The sequence below is a fragment of the Gymnogyps californianus genome, chromosome 4 (genome assembly GCF_018139145.2).
Source record: "Gymnogyps californianus isolate 813 chromosome 4, ASM1813914v2, whole genome shotgun sequence".
Classification (NCBI taxonomy): domain Eukaryota; kingdom Metazoa; phylum Chordata; class Aves; order Accipitriformes; family Cathartidae; genus Gymnogyps; species Gymnogyps californianus.
In genome coordinates this window covers 77,929,959-77,951,445 of record NC_059474.1, presented here as the reverse complement: position 1 = coordinate 77,951,445, position 21,487 = coordinate 77,929,959, and the positions used below count along the sequence as shown (strand labels likewise).

The 21,487-nt window shown below is 40.7% G+C and overlaps 1 protein-coding gene across 2 annotated transcripts in view; it reads left to right on the top strand.

Annotated features, from left to right (window-relative positions):
- The window catches only part of SPATA5 (spermatogenesis associated 5), a 211,679-nt gene that overhangs the window by 47,279 nt on the left and 142,913 nt on the right, over positions 1-21,487 (top strand). For both annotated transcript variants that reach the window (XM_050895921.1, XM_050895923.1), the window contains one exon: positions 14,891-15,017. In XM_050895921.1, coding sequence (XP_050751878.1) covers positions 14,891-15,017 — 127 coding nt within the window. The remainder of the gene's footprint in view (positions 1-14,890; positions 15,018-21,487) is intronic.

Genomic DNA, 21,487 nt, shown 5'->3' with positions numbered 1-21,487 from the left:
CAATGTTTTTTTTAATATCTTGCTTTGTGATGATTCCAACAAATGTTTAGCTCTTCTCTGAGGGAGGATTATAGCAGGTTTTAGTTGCTACTGTCGTGTTTAAGATTTGACAGGCACTGTAAGTGGTCTTTCTTGGGGGATACCTTCTTATAAAATACTACTACTTGTTGTGAGCAAGTACTTTTTTTTTCTGTTTTGTTTTGCGTGAAAAACTATCAAATATGTGCAAGTAGAAAGTATTTGTCCACTTTAAAGGTGCATCACAACTTCATCATTTTTCTGGAAAAGAAGCTACCTCAGCATCCATACAGATTCCTTTGTATTGCAAAAGGGCCATCTGTATCTGCAGGGAAGGATAAAAGGTGTCATTCTGACATTTCAGCGACACAAATAAATTGTTTCTGTTATAGGAGGTGGCATCATGTGCAGCATAGAGCTGCTCTGTGAAACTTCTAAGAAATGAACACATTTTCTGTTGAAAATTCAGACTCTGATAGAAGATGTTTTCATCAGCATCCTTCTCACATGCAATGTATGCAACTGAAATTTGTAAACTTCCTAGAAATGCTGGCCACCCTGTGGTACGCACTGAAACACCTGTCTGCTTATCACAATAGAGAAGTTGCAAAAACGTGTGCTGGAATCAAGCCAATAGAGGGGGAAAAAAATATCTCCCCCTGCTGCAATTCTTAATGTGTTTAGCTTTCAGAAACACCACTTCATCAAGATAAAACCCTTTGGAAGAATAAGCCATAGTACATTTTAATCAGCCTTTTCACACAGTGCCCTAGAGGTGTTGAGTTTGTTTGTTTGTTTGCTTTATTCTTTTAGGGAGTAAACAACACGATTTTACCTTACCTGGGACTGTCTGTGGGGGGTAGTAGGCCTGGCACAGCTTGCTGAAGAATGTGGTATGACCTGCTGCAGTCGTGTTGTGCTGGAGACATCTGGTTTTGGAGCTTTAAAAAGAACAGGGTGGGACACACAAATATTTCATTGTCAAATCTGAACCAGATGGGAGGTAAAATATGTAGCAGAGTTCTCATAAAATTCATCTGAAATTAAATGGTGTAGGAAACCAGACAAGGCACTTATTAGAAATGGCCTTTTTTTACAGGCTGACTTTGCACAGTAGGAATTTGCAAATGCATTAGAGATGCTAACGATTTGTGGCCTCTGGAGATCCATTTCCTGTACTATTACTAACCATACTGAAGTTTTCAAGGAAACACCTGTTTATATTGTCTCCCTGTTCCCTCTGTTGGTTGAATTAGTTTTCTCTGCCTTGGCAGTGAAAAACACTCTGTGATACAGCTTTGTAAAAGTTTGTCCTCTCAGTTTAAATCCTTGGTAGGATTCTGTGGGCTGTGGGCTTTGTGCAGAATGTGCTGCATCCCAAATCTCCCGGGTAGGTAACCTCTCCTGATCCTAACAGGGCATGTCCAGAGATACAGAGAAGCCTAAACTGTTAAGTTGTGAGAGTAGTTTTATGCATAGTTCAGATCTGAAATACAGATATGAAATAACATTGAGTAATTGCTTACTGTTTTTGCTCTTCAAAGCACTTTGCCAAGTATTCATTAACCCATTACTACTTGTTTACATTTGACTAAAGCTTGTGGGTTTAAAACACAAACGTTTTGCTCCCAACCTTCTGTAGAGATCACTAAACAATCCCTTCTCATCAGCAGGCACATACAAACTAATAGACTTCGTAATTAATTATAATACAGGTAGATCAAGAAAGCTAAGGAATTTTCTTGTTTGCACCATTCAATATAATGTCTCCTTTGCATCATGTAGTGGAGTCTGTGTCACTGCACAAGCCATTACTCCATGGCAAACACTGTAGCTGCATTCAGATATGCCACAGTGTTTTATTTATTATACATTCCCAAGCCATAACTCCATAATCGTAATACATCTAACACTCTACCTAATGTAACTATCGTGTAGCAGTTTCGTTTTACAAAATGTATTTGTGTGTATTTATTAGTTACAAGAAATAATACTTTGAAGTCAACAAAAATTATATTAATTGACGTTGTTTAGTGTCAAAATATATTATTTCTGAAAAATTATTTCTTATCCAGCCTGCTTAGAAGTTCCGTGTGTTTTATCTATATGAAATAAGCTCCTGGGTTTTTCTTCTTGTCTGTCCACACCCCCCTCCCAATGTTGCATGTAGGCAACAAACTAATACATATTAATCAAAGAATTAAAAATGTGGGCTGGATACATACCAGCCTCGAAGAGAATTTACAAAAATATAATCCTGCACCTCTGCAGAAAAATAGTTCAGTGTAAGGAGCAGTTGCTCAATGGAGAAGTCTAGAGCTCCTTGATGCAAGAATATGAGAGGGTAATTCTGAATGGACTTGAGTTTCCAATGTGGTCGTGAAGGCAGATAAAGATAATTTGAGCTGTATTCATTTCTGCATTTTGTTCTGTTACACTGTGCTTCTAGCGCTCTTGGAAGATTTTTCCCTCTCTGTCTGGTTGTGGTGGGTTGACCCTGGCTGGATGCCAGGTGCCCATCAAAGCTGATCCGTCACTCCCCCTCATCAGCTGGACAGAGGAGAGAAAATATAACGAAAGGCTTGTGGGTTGAGATAAGGAGAGGGAGATCACTCAGCAATTACTGTCATGGGCAAAACAGACTTGACTTGGGGAAAAAAAATTAATTTAATTTACTACCAGTCAAATCAGAATAGGATAATGAGAAATAAAACCAATTCTTAAAACACCTTACCCCCACCCCTCTGTTATTCCTGGGCTTAACTTTACTCCTGAATTCTCTACCTCCTCCCCCCTCAGTGGCACAGGGGGATGGGGAATGGGGGTTGCGGTCAGTTCATCACACGTTGTTTCTGCTGCTCCTTCCTCCTCAGGGGGAGGACTCCTCACACTCTTCCCCTGCTCCAGCGTGGGGTCCCTCCCAAGGGAGACAGTCCTCCATGAACTTCTCTAACATGAGTCCCTCCCACAGGCTGCAGTTCTTCATGACCTGCTCCAGCGTGGGTCCCTTCCATGGGGTCACAAGTCCTGCCAGCAAACCTGCTCCAGCCTCAGCTCCTCTCTCTCCACAGGTCCTGCCAGGAGCCTGCTCCAGTGCGGGCTTCCCACAGGGTCACAGCCTCCTTCGGGCACCCACCTGCTCTGGCATGGGGTCCTCCATGGGCTGCAGGTGGATATCTGCTCCACCGTGGACCTCCATGGGCTGCCGGGGGACAGCCTGCCTCACCATGGTCTTCACCACGGGCTGCAGGGGAATCTCTCTGCTCCGGAGCACCTCCTTCCCCTCCTTCTTCACTGACCTTGGTGTCTGCAGAGCTGTTTGTCTCACATATTCTCACTCCTCTCTCCAGCTGCAATTGCCGCTGTGCAGCAACTTTTTCCCCTTCTTAAATCTGTTATCCCAGAGGCGCTACCACTGTCGATGATGGGCTCGGCCTTGGCCAGCGGTGGGTCCGTCTTAGAGCCGGCTGGCGTTGGCTGCATCGGACATAGGGGAAACTTCTGGCAGCTTCTCACAGAAGCCACCTCTGTAGCCCTCCTGCTACCAAAACCTTGCCACGCAAACCCAATACACTGGTTTATGTTGAGATGTTAGAGGAAGTTTAGAGAGAATTGAAAATAAAAAATTAGGGGCTGAACGAACTGACTATAAAGAAAAAAGGAGGCATTCGCTATAACTGATTCTAAAGAATAGATCATAAACCTGCAGAAGAAAAGATGGTAGAAAGTTAGGGGTGTCATGATGAGTTTTGAGTAGGAAGAATGATTGAGATAGGAAAAACTTCTGCAAATCAGAAAGCCTTTGGTAGAGAATTCTCCTTCACTGTGAGTTAGTCGTATGGGAGAAGCTCCAGCAACCTACCACTTGACATCTTTAAAACAAAACTGCTGCTTCACGGATTAACGTGCAGCGAGGAGCAGTTGTGCACCGGGAGAGGTGAACTATGTGATGCACGGAGCCTTTTCCACCGCTCCTGTGGTTCTAATTAGTGTTTGCTTCCACGAGCAGGTTACGACTTTTTTTCTTTCTCCTTACTTTTGAAAGATGTTGTTATGACTTCTTGTAGGAGAGACTGTGCTGAAACGAGACCCGCAAGACTGGTCCAGATACAGCAGCGCATGAGGAGGAAAGTTTGCCTCGCAGTAATCCCTTGCCCGGACAAAGCTTGAGAGGCTTTACAAATTGCACAGCTGCAAAGAGTTATGGGTATTTGTTATTCCTTGGTATCCTGATCATGTAAAACCTAATTCTTCTGGCCATTAGAGGTTGCCAAGAGGGAAATGGCTTGGTAATTAGACTTGAAAGTGATGAATGAACGTGGCTCTGTGTAAATGCAGCACAGACAGTCTGTTTGCTGAACTTAAGAAATCTCTGTGCTTTGGAAATGGGACATTGTTTATATAAGTAGGATTTTTAGGATTTTTGAGCAAGAGACATATTTGTTCCTTTCCTTGTTTTTCAGAAGCAAAGCATTTTCCCCTTTAACTGCAACTCTTTGTAATGTAAGATGGGAAATGTTGTAGACTGATGTGAAAGACACTGATAAATTCCGTTTTCAAAGAGGAAAAAAAAGAAAGACAAGAGACACAATCAGTACCTTGCATTTGACTTGTGGAGGCCAAAACAAGTTGGTAGATGAATAATGCTAACCTTTTCAGAGTGAGGGTAGAAGTGACAGAGTGAAGGGACTTTGGTACCAGTCCCCTGAAACTACAATATGATGATGCTTTTCGGGGGAGGTATGTTATCCTGTATGCTGGGGGGGAGGACAGATACATTCCTAAGCCACAATTTAAAATACTCAGAACCTCTGAAAGATGTACTGTTTTCACTTTAGGTATCAAAATATTTGCAGTCTCAACTTTTGAGGCCCTCAGGCTTCTAAATGACGCTGTGAAGAACAGCAGCTTCTCTTCTGTGCTGTGCCACCTCTGCTTTTAACAGGGACTGTGATAAATCTTCTGTTTTTAAACCAAACTGTCTGTCTTTCTGGAATATTTTAGCACATATTTATACTGTACACTTGAACGTACTGTTGTGTTTCTGTATCTGTGCAAATTCCCTGGTGTAATCAGCAGCCTCTGTCATGAAGGAGGTCAGTGTATTGCACCCAAGCAATGAAAGCTACAGACTGGACCCTGCACGGATAGAGCAAAGTGGCATTAGGTAGGATAGAGGTTCTCAGCAGAAAACCACCTTGCACAGGGTAAGTTACCAGTAGTAGAGCTGGAGGAGGTATTGTCACACTAATAGTACTCATGCAAAGGCAAAAGAAAGTGAACAAAGAATACACAGAAGAAATGGAGTTTCCCTTTGCCATACTTGTGTTGTGAGGGATGCGATTCTAGCAGCTGGCTCAGTTAGGCAAGGAGCTTTGCGTTTCTGACTTATGTTGGCACTGGTTGTCCCTGAATTGGGAAACATCGCCTGATTCCCTGCAATATCTGAGCTGTGTTTGGATGTGATAGAGAGTTGAGGCATTCAAAACTTTTGTGACTGCTGTCTGAATTCTTTAAAGTTTTGGAATTTGGTATGCAAATAGAAATATTGTCTGGGAAAAAAGCTGCATGTCCAGTGCCAGCTTTCTATTTTAGGCCTAGCAAGGAGTGGTGAAAATAGTAAAGTTTTGAAACAATTTAATCATACAGTAAAGCTTGTGATTTGCTTTGGAATAGCAATTTTAACAAATACCGTTACCCATAGGTTGTGTATACACGATAAATGTCTGCAATCCCCTTAATTTTAAAACAAACTTGTTAATGCTTCTTGTCTAGCAAGAATCGTGGAATGGTTTGGGTTGGAAGGGACCTTAAAGGTCATCTAGTTCCAATGCCCCTGCCATGGGCAGGGACACCTTCCACTAGACCAGGTTGCTCAAAACCCCATCCAGCCTGGCCTTCAACACTGCCAGGGAGGGGGCATCCACAACTTCTCTGGGCAACCTGTTCCAGTGCCTCACCACCCTCACAGTAAAGAACTTCTTCCTTACATCTAATCCAAATCTACCCTCTTTCAGTTTAAAGCCATTACCCCTTGTCCTATCACTACATGCCCTTGTCAAAAGTCCCTCTCTGGCTTTCTTGTAGGCCCCCTTTAAGTACTGGAGGGCCGCTATAAGGTCTCCCCGGAGCCTTCTCTTCTCCAGGCTGAACAACCCCAGCTCTCTCAGCCTGTCTTCATAGGAGAGGTGCTCCAGCCCTCTGAGCATCTTTGTGGCCCTCCTCTGGACTCGCTCCAACAGGTCCATGTCCTTCTTATGCTGGGGGCCCCAGAGCTGAACACAGCACTCCAGGTGGGGTCTCAAGAGAGTGGAGCAGAGGGGGAGAATCACCTCCCTCGACCTGCTGGTCACACTTATTTTGATGCAGCCCAGGATACGGTTGGCGTTCTGGGCTGCGAGTGCACATTGCTGGCTCATACTCAGTTTTTCATCCACTAACAGCCCCAAGTCCTTCTCCACAGGGCTGCTCTCAATCCACTCATCGCCCAGCCTGTATTTGTGCTTGGGAATCCTTTATCACAATGTGTTTTAAATCTGTTTCTTCCTTTTTGTTTAAAAAACCCCAATAATTTGTAACTTTGCCAGCCTGTATTATAATTCGGACATTTGAAGTCAGTAGAGACTTTCACTGGCATCAGTGGAAGCAGGACTGGATCTGTAAACTCCTTTTCTTGAAGTCATTCAAGTGCATGGATAAATGTACAGGGTTTAGAGGGACTAATTAAGTCTGTTAATGTAGGTAAGCCTGTTCTGCAGTGCTAGGGAGTGCTGTGGCAAAGCTGACCTGCAGCAAGATGCTTCAGCCAAAGACATGAATTTGAGCCTCTGTCTGGATTCCTGCCAGAGGCCCAGTTGAAACAGATACCAGGATTAGAGGGATCAGAAGCGGGCATACGTGGTGACCTCTTCAATTCCTGGTATGGTGTTCGCTATGGAGAAAGGTCAGCTTACCCACACTAAATGGGCCCAAGCAGGCTACAACTGCCTGCGGGGTTAGGACTATAGTGATTGAAGGTCTTTGGTTTTTTTAAATTTATTTTTATTTTAAATGAAATACAAGGGGAACATAATTGTAATTAAAACTTATAAATGAAACTTACTCTAGATGAAAGTGCACCTCTTAAATATTGTTATAATGAAATGAAATCCAGTCTAGTTAGTTACTTCTAGGTCTGTAATACTTCCAACTTAAACTGTACTTGCTTCCCTGGTAGACATGATTGATTACTGTTTTCAACTTGATTAACTTCCAGGAATGTGCAGAGGAGAAATGCTGAGGAAAACAGAAAGAAAGGAAATGGGAAATTTACTGTGCATCAGGTGTGTGTTTAGGTTTTTTCTTGGGTTTTGGGTTTTTTTAAGGTAATGTCAGTGTTAATGGAATAGGAGAACTCTTGACGTTAGCATCCTTCCTGTTTCAGCTAGACGGTGCCAGGGCCGGATGAAAGCAAGGTCTAATGTCCGTCTTTCATGGACATGCGTCTGGAATTAGTTGCAGGCAGATGGAAATGGACGATGGATCACCAGCTAGGTACTTAAGGATTTGGAGAAGTGCTTGGGGAAAGCCCTCTGGAAGAAAGCCTGTTGGATTCCAAACCCATCTCAAACTGGCTCCTTTCCTCCTTTTCTCTCCTTTCATTGCTTTTCATTTTTCTGGGCCTACTTCAGTAACTTCTGGAAGCTGCAATAATAAGAAATTTGGGCAAATGGAAGAGGCTGGTCGCATGACTGAGGAGGATAATTAGGATGTTTCTGCAGCAGTCTATAGGCCATTTGTTTCAAAGTCAGTTGCTGACAGCTGAGCACTATTTTGTGTTTTCACAAAGCTCATCTTCTCTTTTTAGGAAGCTTGCTTAGAAGTTGGTGGCCACTCAAGGAGTACTAGGAGTTCTTTTATTTTTCTGTGCTTTTCTAATGTCTTAAAAACCAAATGACGTGAACCCCACTTAATCAGCGAATTGACAGTTGGCAAAACACCTTTCTGGCCTGGAGGTGACCATAAAGCTAAATGTTCTACCGAGTCTCTGAATTTCCCAGACTTCCCCAGGTTTCCTCTGCAGATTTCCCTTCTGTAGTACTTGAATTTTGCTCTTGAAGGCACACGGAAGATGTGAAACAATATAGTGGGTAATAGCTGATACAGGTGTGTACAGAATATGACAGCATCTAATTGTAGGGTGCTGATGGAGGGCAGGGTTTAGGATTATCTTCTTTCAGAGTTTTTCTAATGACACAGGCAGGAAAATTCCCTGCTATGGGGAATGTTTCTTATCTTAGCGCTGAAGAGGGTTTGGTTGTTTGGGTTTTTTTTTTGTTTGTGTTTTTTTTGTTGTTTTTTTTTTTTTTAATGAATAGCTAAAGTATTTGACTGGTAACATACAAGATTTGGATGCTGTATATCTCTCCTAGACTTTTTAATAACATCCAAGCCTGTACTATCTGTAGTGGTCTGAATTAATAATATGCATTGAAGTTGTACCATACATGTGCAAGAAGTGAATTTGGCCCAGTGTTTTAATAATAATTGCTTAGGCCGAGGTATGCTTGCTATGCCTTTTTGTTTTATGAAATACTTCTTTTGTTTTGAGTGCATGTACATAGAGGAATCAGTTAGTAATTGCAGATGGCAGTTTTGCAGCTCAAAACAGGAATTGTGCTTGTAAGCAGAAATAAGTATGTGATGTAAAAGGTGTTGTGATTTTGAGGGGGAGAGGGAAAACTGCTATAGGGGAAAAAACAGTGATACTTATGTAAACATGCATGTCTCTGTAAACCTAGTATAGTTAGTAAAGTTTGGGTTTTGAAGCCCCAGTAGCATTCAAGAGAAACAAAGTTCAAAGCTAACATAAGGGCCTGATCTGCTATCTTTAGGTATGACAATATTCTGACTGAATTAATATTTCAGCGGGCATATCTGTGTGGAAGAGCCTGCTTTTTCTAACTGGCGTGGCAGTGTCCATTCTGCTGGACAAAATGCCCCACTGATAGAATTTTTGAGTGAAATTCGATATCTGGGAAGATGCTGCAATTATTATTTTTCTGGTAATGCTATTGGGGTAGATTTTTTTTTTTTTTTTCCCTAATGCTGTGGAAAACCTTGAACTGCCAAAGCTATATTTCACCAGAGTTTGTGAGGGAAGGAAATAAAACAGTGTGACAGTTAATTACGATCACGGCAGTTGGACTGAAAAGACGGACTTGGCAGGTGCTCCTTGCTGACAGGTTACCCCTGCAAAGCCCTGACAGAAATGTCAGACTCAATAAAAATCCTTCAGACTGTGCGAGCGAGGCGACTCTCGCGTGGGAGTGTGCTGGCAGGGGGCTTTGGTATTTCAGGAACCTTTTACCTCAGTATTTTGTGGAGAAGCGGAGAGTCCTGCCAGAAAGGTCTATTTCAACCTATATTAATTTTTTGATACCAACCATTTTGTCAGGTCAATGAGTTTTACATTTGTTTTGATATGAAATTATTTCCAGAGATTCCAGTAAAAGAATTACTTGAGATGATATCACGTCCACAAGTATTTTTAAAATCTGTAAATTTTGATTATGATTGCAATTCTTTTGTTGGGGGGGAAAAATAAAGTCAGCTTTTATCTGTATGTAAATCTTGCCTGATACGACATTTTGGAAAAGAAGGTGTGCTGTACTCCCTTCTCACAAAACCTGCGTTATAGATTTCAGCTGTGTGGAGATTAATCCCTCTGCAGTAATTTATCCTGGATACTTCTCCTGAGGTCTGCCTCTTCGACCTCGCGGATCTGCCTGAGGTAGGGTCATCTGTGCAGAAATGGGGCTTTTCAGGAGAGGGGCCCTCTCAGACTTCCTTCTGGTTTTGTAGCTTCACAGTTGCTGTGAATTCAGGAGTGCTCAAAATGTTATTGTGTGAATATTTCCTGCATTTCCACATCTACAGTTTAGCAGCGTAACTAAATTAAGGTCCTGATTCTGAAGCGAAGGTGTTCAGACAGGATTCAGTGCCATTGAAGTCAGTGGTGGGATGGAGAGTCACTGGTTCTCCTTTACAGGATTTAAATGGTGATTGAGACTTAAATACATTTTCCAATGAAAATGACATCTGGTGTTCTGAAAAACATTCCATTGGGTTTGGAAGTGTTCTGGGTTGTCAGATGATGCAAGTGTATGTTTGCATTAACTTGCAGTGGTGATGCTTACCAAATTTCATCATGAGGTGAAGCTGTAATGACTGCATTCTCAGACTGTTTTTAGTTTTCAAATATTAAAAAAACCTGTTAGATAAAGGGGGGGGAGAAAGAAGAAAAGGAAGTTAAATAAGTAAAAATGTACAAAACAAGAAGTAGTTGCTGTCAAAAAAATGTCTATAGCAAGAAGGGTAACAGATTTAAATCTGGTGATTTCATACATCTGGTTATGTCCAGAGACAAAATCTCCTTGGCTTGAAGAACTGTATAAGCTAGTGAACTGTATGTACTCCTTGATGCAGTGATAGAATCAGGCTGCAGTTGCTTTTATATCCCGAGGAAGACGTATGAGAGTGGCTTAAGATGTTCAAGGGGAAATGTTGGTGCCCACTGAGATCTGAATCCAGCTGGTTAGAACGGTCATTGGATAGGGCCAAAGGAGATAAGAAAAAGAAAAGGTGCTATGGAGAGCCCTCACCTGCTATATTGAATTTGGAGCTGGGGCTCATGATCTCTCAGTTCCATCAGACAAGGCCAGAATTAATTCAGATTTATTGTGAGGCTTTGGTACGCTGTAGAATGCATGTTTTATTCTGTCAGAATGTGTCTTGGAAGTGCCTTTAGCTAAAATAAAATACCAAGAACAGGTTTTGTTTTTCATATTCACCTTCAATAGTCTGCTTTAATCCATGGATAGTCTTACCTGACAGGCTTTTGCCATTCAGGAAGCTTCTCTGATGGTCAAGTGAAGTGCCTGTGCAGGAGCGCATGTGTGCTTGGTCTGAGACTGGTGGGACACTTGCAGGATTAGCTGAAATATCACATAGAGGAGGATATCTGCCTCTAACTGATGTAATAAACTAGTAAGCAAAGACATTTTTTGCCTTTAAAACTCCTTCATTGAGGATTTTAAAGAAAGAGGGGTTGGCAAAAAGATTAAAATAACACATAGCCTACAGACTGATGTATTTCATTAGGGCAATGCAAGAGATTACTTGAAATTCTCAGGCCCTTATGGAGAAGCCAGACTCCTCTTTGCTCACACTTTTTTTATTTTGAAGTTCAAGATATTTCTGGTTAGGGCACGGCTCTTGCATACACGCAGCCGTGCACACATGGCCCTGCATGGATTATGTGAGGGACTTAATTCTGACCGCCTGGATTTGCAGGCGGCGTGTTGACAGGAAATTAGTTTGTACCAGGACGTGCCTTTTGAGGACTATTTCCATGCAGTTGTGATGATGACATAAACGTGCAGAGGTCGGGGAGGGGGGGGCAAAGACAGCCCCTTGGCTGGAAGTTGGTTTTGGCAGTGCCTCCGTGGGACTGGAGGGTTAATAATAATTTGTTTCTCTGGCTGCCGTTTGCGTCAAAAGTCCAGGCAGCCTTAATGAACGTTGCCTGTGTTAATTTGAAACCCTTGCTGGGAAATCATGGGAAAGTGGAAAAACGCATACTTGCGTGTCACCCTTCAGATTAACAGCTTGGGCAGCGCTAGAGCTCTTGGAGCATATGGTGCGGCTGTGATGCAGCTCCAAGCAGCTGGTAAAGAGATCTCTCACTGTAAACCTGTGCCTGCCTGGATTTTTATAGGGTATCCTGTTAAGGCAGAAGCTAATTTGCTGTAGACTCTGTGCTAAAAATGGTGCATCATATGACAGCTTAGTGAACTATGTAAATAAAAGCAGTGAAATTGGAAATTCCTGGTGTCATAGGTCCCAGACACCTCTTCATTTGATACTGTTTTTATTGCTGATATTTTTTGCGTGCATCATTTTAAAAATTTTTTTACTCCATTTTTAACAGATAATAATAAAGCCCCTAATAATGTACTGGTATCCCCCTTCATTGTTTGAGGGGTATTATGCCATCAGTGATTGCTTAACTGCAGTTTTCTGGTTATGCCCTAATTGCATGAAAGTCTTTGCAATGTACATTCGCTTGTAACACTGGGGATTTTCTTTAGAATAAACACTTCTTTAATTTTCTTTTTTTCCCCAGTCTGAAGCTTGTAAGAGAAATGTTTATATTGGGGAAAGATGTAATATCCGTTCTAGCCACCTCTCTTTAAAACCAAATATTTCTTCTTTGTTTCCTTTAAAAAAAAAAAAAAAAAAGTTTAGCATCTCCCCCAAAGTCTTCTAGCTTCAGATCATCTCGTATAATGTTACCATTTTGGTCCCAGTCTTACAATTATTTTTTTCCTTTGCTTAGCTTTTTCTTGTGTGCAGTCTGTTGAGTATAAAGTCAAGTAAATGTGAAACTTAGGCAAGATGGGAGGCCTGAATCCCTACTGAGACTAGCTTACGTTACAAAGTTGATTTTAATTTCCTTTAAGCTCTGTGTCCTTCGAAAAGCATTTACTATCCTTGTCCAACACCTGAAGTGTTTTATCGTGTTCAGCCCTCTATAAGTCAATGGGACCGTGACCCATGGGTGTATGTTAGAAATGCTCTAATATCACTTGGGAATTTCTAACGCAGCTGCAGCAAACCGAAAAGCTGACGACTAGCTAACCCAAGTCCCTTCTCTAATATTTCTTAGCAACCTAAATATTCTGTTAGCCAACATTTATTATAGCTCCTCAAAGATATTTTCCAGACTAGGTCTGATAAGTTAACTGTTTTGCACTGGAAGATTACAGAACCAGTTCTAGAATAGGAAAGTTAGAGAATTTATTTGGAGATCTGTACAGCAGCAGAGCGGGGTCATTACTGTTGCTTTGGCTCTGGGACATTTAGGAGGCACTATGGTTGCAGGCATGCTGGTGGTGGATGGCAGTGCTGCAGCAATATATGTGCGTAATAACTGTGCAACTATATGTGTGTATTCTCGATCTGTTGGAAATAACTGGAGCACTTATATTTTAAAATCTAGTATTTCTTTTTGGAAACTAGTGTTTGGCAGGATAATTGTACTGCATTTGTGTGTGTAGGTGCCTGTATATCTGTATAAACATTTAAGAGTACTTTTAGAAAAGGACTTTCAAAAGATTTGAGATTAAAAAATTATCTTAATCCTAGGTAGATTTGAGGCGACAGTAGAAAAATGTGTGTTGCAGGAAGAAACCCAGCCTCATTTTAAGTATCAGACTACTTTTAGCTTCTTCACATGAAGTTAGAGGGATCTGGAAGAATTGGAGAGAATAATTTTTTAAAATTGTGTTGAAAAGGGCCTGTTTAAGGGTAGAGAAATGAAGCCCTCCCCTGTGCCGTGGCGGGGGGAATAGCCCTAGAAGAGCAGTCCCGTTGGTGAAGGAAGATGCGGGGGGGGTGTGCGTGTCCGCAAGGGAAGGTTGTGTCAGAGAACAGCGAGGCTTTTGGCGTATGCCGAGAGCAGGGCTCCTGGTTTCTGGCAAAGGAGGATAAACCCCACGCTTCAGGCACTATCTGGCAATCCCCAGCTGCTTTCCCCAGCCTGCTTCAGCTTCCCTGCCCCGGCTCAGCAGAGGGAGCTTTTGGGACGAGCCACTGACTGCGCTCACCCCGGCCCCGCCGTATTTAGGTAGAGCTGGGTGCTACAAGGAACACACATACATCATTTGTGTAGTGTGTCTGCCAACACATGAGTGTATACAGTTATCTGTGTATGGTCCTAGTATCTCCTAGGTCTAGTATCCTTTCAAAAATAAAAAACTATATGGTGTGCAGTCACCTATTTTTTTTATAATGTTTCAGAAATAAAGCCTCTTTATGCAGGATTAGAAGGATGTTATGAAGAACACAACAGTTCATGAGATGTATTATTTATCACAACATATGTGCTTGGTCTCTTGATTTGATTTATGCAATGTCTTCCTGTTCTGCATTCTTTGTTATATGTGTGAATATATGCACACACACACATATGTATGTATGCGCACACATATTTATGTGTCAAAGAATTGTCTAGGAAGAAGGTGGTACATCATGTGGTTATCCTTTTTAAACTATTAGAAGCTTTAATGAAAATAATAGAGTTTATTTCTAGAATGCCTTTTGTTACATATAGTTAAGCGATTTAAGCAAATTTTCCATGAACTTCAAGGTTACCAGAGTTAATTCCAAACTAAAAAAATAAATACCTAGAATAGTTTATGCCTTGTCTGTTTAGGTTTTTCACATATTGGTGATTTCATAACTGGAGTTTTCTGTTTCTCAGTCTTGGGTTTTTTTCCTGGTATCTGGAAAATCAGCTGAGTTGAAGGACTGACAATGCTATTATGAGGCAGTTGGTCAACACTCAATTTATTCTCATTTGATGGGGAGGACGTAAAAATGTAGAGCAACTCTGCAAAATACATAACTACCTAATTTTTTATACTGCATGGGGTGGTGTAAGCACTCACTTGGATGGTGCTAAAACAGAAAGTTTGTCTGACTAGTAAAGAAGCTGCATGAATTCAGTTATCTTAAAAATGTTTGTTCCAGACATCCACATTATGTTAAATTCTTTACAACCTACATAGCGGGGTAGTAAGTAAAAAAACCTCAGTTGCTTTACTGAATACCAAGAAATCTTGAAGGACTAATTCTCCGATTTGCTTTTACTCACTTCATACAACTGATACTGTTTCAGGGATTGAAGGTGAAAATAAAAATCAGAAAGAATTAAGATAAAAAGATGGATCCCTGTAAATTGAAAAGAACAGTATATTCTTTCCTTTCTCCAGTTTTCTAGGAAGGGAAAGCTAATGCTGTGACTTTTTTTTTTTTTTTTTTTAATCAGCTCTTCAGGTGCTGGAAATGTAGCAGACCGTGTCTTGGCTCAGTTGTTAACGGAAATGGATGGGATAGAACAGCTGAAGGACGTGACAATTTTGGCAGCTACAAACAGACCGGACATGATAGACAAGGTATGAATAGATGCACTGTCGTATATCCTGTTCTCTTGAGAAGACCAGATTTTGGTGTAATTCCATTCTCTTTTACTTTCCAAACTGTTGTCTAATCAATTTAATGATTAAGAGTAGAAGTTTGAAAATGAAGACAAGGCAAAGGAAAGGATTGTCCCTCGCCTTTTTTTTTTTTCCCCTCTACAGAATTTTTAACAGAAACAAAATGTTTTGTGATAGCCTTAAGTATCTGTTTCCTAGAAGAAATTTTCCTTAAATCAAGCTCATTGAACTTGTGCAACAACATTTCTGTCAAACTGCTTCTGCGGTTTTTGCTTCTGTTGTGTTTGTTTATGCAGGAGTTTGCTGGAGTTTGTTGGTTTCATTAGTTACTTCCTTTCAAAAGATTAAATATCTCCTCAGTGCCATTAGCCTGCTGCCAGCAATACGGTTTCCAACTGTAAACAGTGCAATTTCTCCTTAGATCCTGCGGCAGCTCTGCTGGAGCGACAAGAACATTTCAAGTTTGTAAAAATGAGAGGGTTGTAACACTTACTGCTAAAAACCTCCAAACACAAAACCAACCCAGCAGCCCTCTAGAAAATCCGCTTTAAAACCGTCTGCCACTGCTGTGTCTTCTCACAGCTAAGTGCAGTAGACGGACCAGTCTGAAGTGATTTCCTTTAAGATACATTTTGTAGTGTTGGTAAGGTTCTTTATTCCACAACTTTTCACCTTCACAACATTCATGAATTTGATGACAAGTTAATGAAATTTATTTTTCCTGATCTTTTCTAGGGTTTCTTGTAAGTTGCTTAAATATTTTTAATGTTAACAAATTCTCCCATTTTAAGCTGTTTCTGGAATAGTCTTTTCTGTTTGTCTTGGAGCATTCAGGCATAAAATACATATGAAGCACACACTTTTAAAGTAAGGTTCGTATACACATGAAGTCTTGAAAAAAAAACTTGTATTTTGGCTCCAGAACACAGCCTCTTCCCTTTTGAACTGAAGGAAGCCACACAGCTGATGGTGTCCTGACAAAGGCTTACTTAGAGCTTACTTATACGCTAGCTGTGTGCCTGCCATGGCAAAGTAGAGCTAGCAAAGAGTTTTCGGTAAAAGACAATAAAACTCAGCGGTGAAAAATATGCTTGTGCAAAATTGACAAAAGTGGAATCTTGAAAACTTCAAAGTGATTTCAGGTTTTTTTGGTGACTATTCTTTGGGGTCAGACTAAGCTGAATTTGAAAAAATTCAGTTTGTTGAACAGAAGGAAAATTTTCTTCTGAGTCAGTTCAACATTGTACCGTGTTATCTCTATCACCACCTGGTAATTCAGTTCTCTGTCATTCTCCCTTTTGCTGGATTGCTCTTGGGCCCACAGTGAATGCTGTTTTCTTATATTTTAGTTTTTATTTGAAATATTGGCATACTGGGACAGTATTTATTTGAAATATTGGCAATATCGGGACAGTACTACCATGTGTTAAGGGTGCCACCCTGCAATACCGAGAACTTTTAGACAGAACCTAAGTTACTAGATATATGCCAGCTGTACCTACATCACTGATGCAAATCCAGACCTCTTAGCCTGGGACTGAAAGTTTTCATTTTAATATGGTGGGTAAAAATTTGACATCTTTTGTGCATCTGAATTTTATGGGGGTGGTGAACTTTTAAGAACTAACAGCACAGTTGTGTTTAGATGACAGCATATCTTATGTATTCTTTCCCCAAGTAAAGCTGATAGTCTTGATTCTAAATGTCAAGAAAAGGAAAAAGTTGCACGAGACAGTGCCCCCAACAGTAGCAAGCTGTGTGATGATAGGAATTTTATTAGCAAGAAACCATGAATGAATATTTTAGATTTTTATTTAAAACTGCTTTTACCAAGATACAATGGAAAAAAAAAAGTTCTGGTAAATTTGTAGAAAGCATTCACTGATAGAATAGCAGAGAAGAATTCCACCAGTCCGGAGGAAGGGGGATTCTAAACTGTAATCCAAAGGGACTGGAGAATCGCATTTGAGTTGGTATTGCTCACATCATGCTTCATCCAGACCAGACAGGCTGTACCAGGCTACCATCTTCTCCTGGGTCTATGCGATATTTGCAGTGCACGAGTTGTACTTTTTTTTTCCCTAAGAAAGAAGGCTGACACCAGAAAGCATTTGTATTGTGAACTTCACTTAATGGGAAATATTTCAATATGGGCTTTAGTTTACTTTGTGATTGGTGATCCCTTTGAAAAGGTAACATTTTGTTAAATCAATTTAGTATTTTATATGGAAATAGCAGTTCAGTTATGTATTACAATAAATGAGTGTCCTGTTTTCATAGGTGTATGATGACTATACAGTAATTTTTAAGGCATGAACTTTACATATGGTATAAAGGCACAAGGCAGTCTGTGTTCTCTACCTCCAGAGACTGGGAAGATGTCTGGTATACTTTTTGTGACTATCTCTTAGCTTTTCAAACCAAGAAATGCTTGAGAAATGCATGCTTTGTAAGTTTTATATTATATGCTTACAAAATTGGTAATAATCCATTCAGCATCTTCATTTATGTGGCTGCTTCTTAACTGACAAATACGTCATGATTAATCTTTTGTAATTTGAAAACAGCACGTGGGAATATCAAATGTAAGGGTATTCCCCTGAGCCTAGTGCAGACTTCATCATCCCTGCAAACACTACAGTATGTTGCTTTTGGGTAGTGAATAGATTTTGAGTCAGACTTTATAAAGTTATGTTTAATGGTAAACTTGTTTTGACTTGTTACTATGTCTATTAATGTCTATTAATAAGGTGATTTCTCTAAGATGTCATGATTGTATTGAAATATTATTCTAACCTTAAGTTGTGTCCCATGTTGGTAGCACTTAGCTACTTTGCATCCCATTCATGTGATGCTGGAAATACTTTGGGTTAGTTTCTATTTTTCATAAGAAAACAAAACCGGCATGTACTGTTTTCAGCCATGTATGATACAGAAAGTGATTTCTCTTGGAAGGGAAATATTCTGGAACAAGACGTTCTGAACATTCTTTGAAAGTGATACAGAAGCAAAACACTCTGAGTCAGTAATAGTAGTAAAATCTTCCCTTTTATTCTTCATTCTATAAGTAGAATTGATGAGCAATAATTGGAAAAATGCTTTTCGTTTTTGGTGACTTACCCACTTAGGAGTGATTTTTCATACCTAAAATATTTTGCAGTAAGTTTATGAAGCTGCTTACGATTCAAAGCTTGTCTGTATTTTTCCCATGTATCAGTTCACCTAACAAGAGAGATCACTCATCCTCACAAACCTCGCATAAAATATTTTGAACACCATGTATAATTTGCTTAGCTTGAAATTAAATGTTCTATTCAGATATGTATGTGGACAAGTTTTCAGGTGTAGTCTGACAGATCTCCATGGAAGAAAACCTAGACCAACTCATCAGGATTTGTGTGTCCTTTTTTTTTCTTTTTCAATGGAACCTGTTTTCCTAGCCTTTTAGTACTGGGCTTATTTCTTGGGTGAGAAGGGTGAATTGCTATCATTACCTGCCCATGGAGATATCTTTTTTCCTCTTAAGCAGTGTTTCAATCTCCATTAGCAAGGGTGCAGCAAAGGAAGAGAGACTGTCACATCCCCAGGGACCTTGGTGAATGTTTTAGCACAGGAAGCAAGATGCATGTTGCTGCGGCATCAGATGGTTTTACCTCCTGCTGGGTCAAATCTGAATGTCAAACACATTAGCTGTGATGTAAAACACGAGGCGCTGAGTGAAGTGATGGCCTGTGGTATAGGATGACATCCTGGTGCTCCTGACAGCTTCACTTCTCCTTATCATGGGGTGCAGAAAAGATGTATCCTCAAATATGCTATTTGCATAAGAATGACAGGATGTGATAGGACAAATGAAGATTAATGAGATGCTGTGCTGTCAACGTTGCCCATTGTCTGTAGATTGATGATGGTCTGGATTTTGTCCGTGTTCATGGGCTTCAGTGTAGTTTAAACCAGAAACTATCCTAGTACGTTGAATACTGAAGAGCTGAATCTTTATGAATGCTTTGTTAGTACAGGAGGGCTTGGCTCCCAGTTTTGAAACATCTTGGATGTTGGTGTAAGAACATGTGTTCCGCGTATTATGCAGAGGATTTTTGCTGCCTCCTTTTGCATATTTATTTTGCTTTATAAAAAATTCCTGCTCCCTAGCCTTCCTCCTCACTTTCTTTGTGTTCCACCTTCTCTTCCTTCACCTGCAAGTTTTGCTGTTCCTTAGATAAGCTCTGTTGGCTTCAGTGTATTAACGACTGGGTTTGAATTCAGCTTATTTAGTTTAAGAACCACGTGGGTACTACCGAGTTGCCTGTTCTGCTTACATGTACAAAATAAAACAAAACTGCAGCCTGTATTCTTCCTAGCAACTGCCAAGCATGAGGAAAGGGAATAAAACTCCCTTCCCCTGTGGTTCATTTGGATTTGGAGGAGTCTTTTGGGCAGAGAAGTCAAACAGAGGTTCATCAAGTTGATCTGACCCTCCAAATGTTGATTAGTGTGTAGTTATGGGACAGCCTTAAAGTGGCTTGTTTTGATGAAAATAAAAAATGCACGATAGAACCATTTGGCAGAATCAGTAAAGAAATAATAATTTTTTGCCTGCAGCAAAAGTAAATAATCTTTCCTCTTTAAAAACATCAAAGTTCTGTCTTTCTGAAGGCTTATGGAAGAAATTCAAATATTTAGGTTTGCAGTTTTACAAGTTAAAAGGAATAGGAAAGAATCTTGCATATTTATTCATTATTGTCTGGAAATGTATATGTGCTGTTACAAAGCAGGTGATGCTACAAGCATATTTAGCATCAGATGAAGTGGCACAAGCTTAACTCGCTACCACGTAATATATTTTCCTGTTTACATATTTGTTTGTTTGTGATTTCCATTTTGGTCAGATATATCTTACTAAAGGTTCTTCCTATGTTACAGCTTTGACTTGGTAGGATTTCAGTTTTCCCAAATATAGTGTAGGACTGTAGAGTTACAAGCCATATAATCCATCAGTTCTGTGCTGTGTTTCCCTCGGTGATACCCCTCCACCCCTCTGTTTGATCAAAGGTCGTAAAATATGCTAAGTTGGAAGGGGCCGCTGGGGGTCTTCTGGTCCAGCCTCAGTGTTAGGTGAGGTTGCTCAAGGCTGGTCCAGGAGGATTTCGAGTTTCTCCAGAGATGGAGATTTCACAGCCTCTGGGCACCTGCTGTGCTATTTGACCACCTTCACCAGGAAGATTTTTTCCTCATGTCTAACAGTCTAGCTTGCTGCAACTTGTGCCTGCTGTGTACCTCTGAGAAGTGTCTGGCTCTGTCTTCTCAACAAACCGTCTGTCGTGGTTTAACCCCAGCCGGCAACGAAGCACCACACAGCCGCTCCCCCCTCCCAGTGCGATGGGGAGGAGGATTGGGAAAAAAAGTAGAACTCGTGGGTTGAGATAAGAACAGTTTAATAACTGAAGTAAAATAAAATATAATACTAACAATAATAATAATAAAAATATAATAATAATAGTAATGAAAAGAAATATAACAAAAAGGAAAAAGAAACAAAACCCAAGAAAAGACAGGTGATGCACAATGCAGTTGCTCACCACCCACTGACCGATGCCCGAGCAGCAATCTGCCCCTCCCGGCCAACTCCCCTCAGTTATATACTGAGCATGACATTCTATGGTATGGAATATCCCTTTTGCTAGTTTGGGTCAGCTGCCCTGGCTGTGCTCCCTCCCAGCTTCTTGCACACCTGCTTGCTGGCAGAGCATGGGAAACTGAAAAATCCTTAACTTAAGATAAGCACTACATAGCAACAACTAAAACATCAGGGTGTTATCAACAGTATTCTCACATTCTCAACTTTGATTTCCGCCCCCCCCAGCCCCCAGTACTCAGGTGGGAAACCCCCTAATCAAGCTGTGCCTGAAAGGACCCACCTATGCTAAACCGCTTTAGGACTCCGGAGGAGGAAATGTAAATACCTTGCTTTTCATTCTGCTCTGCATTGGATTTGGCTCAAGGATGAGCAGTCAAACATCCCTTAGCCTTGCAGTGATACAACATGAGCAGAGTCCCAGGCAGGGAAGGGGGATATGTCTCTGGCTGTCATTTCTCAGCATTGCTTCTGTGCAGATTTCATCCAGATTTGGAAGATGGAGGGCACAAGACTGGATGCTTTTTAGAAGGAGATGGTGCTTACACTTACTTATGTATTTATATATATAAAGCCCCTATCACCATATTGATAAACATTCTTTGGAACCACTCTGACAGCAGAGGTAAGAACAGGAGTCAGCCTGTCTTGGCAAAGTATTTTATGACAGTTGAATAAATTAGTACTAAGTAAACACTAGTTAGTGAAATCTTTTTGCAGACTTAATTTGGCACTGGTAGGTTACTGGAGATGAAGTCCAGCCTTGGGACTGGTAGAGGTAACTAACAAGTAA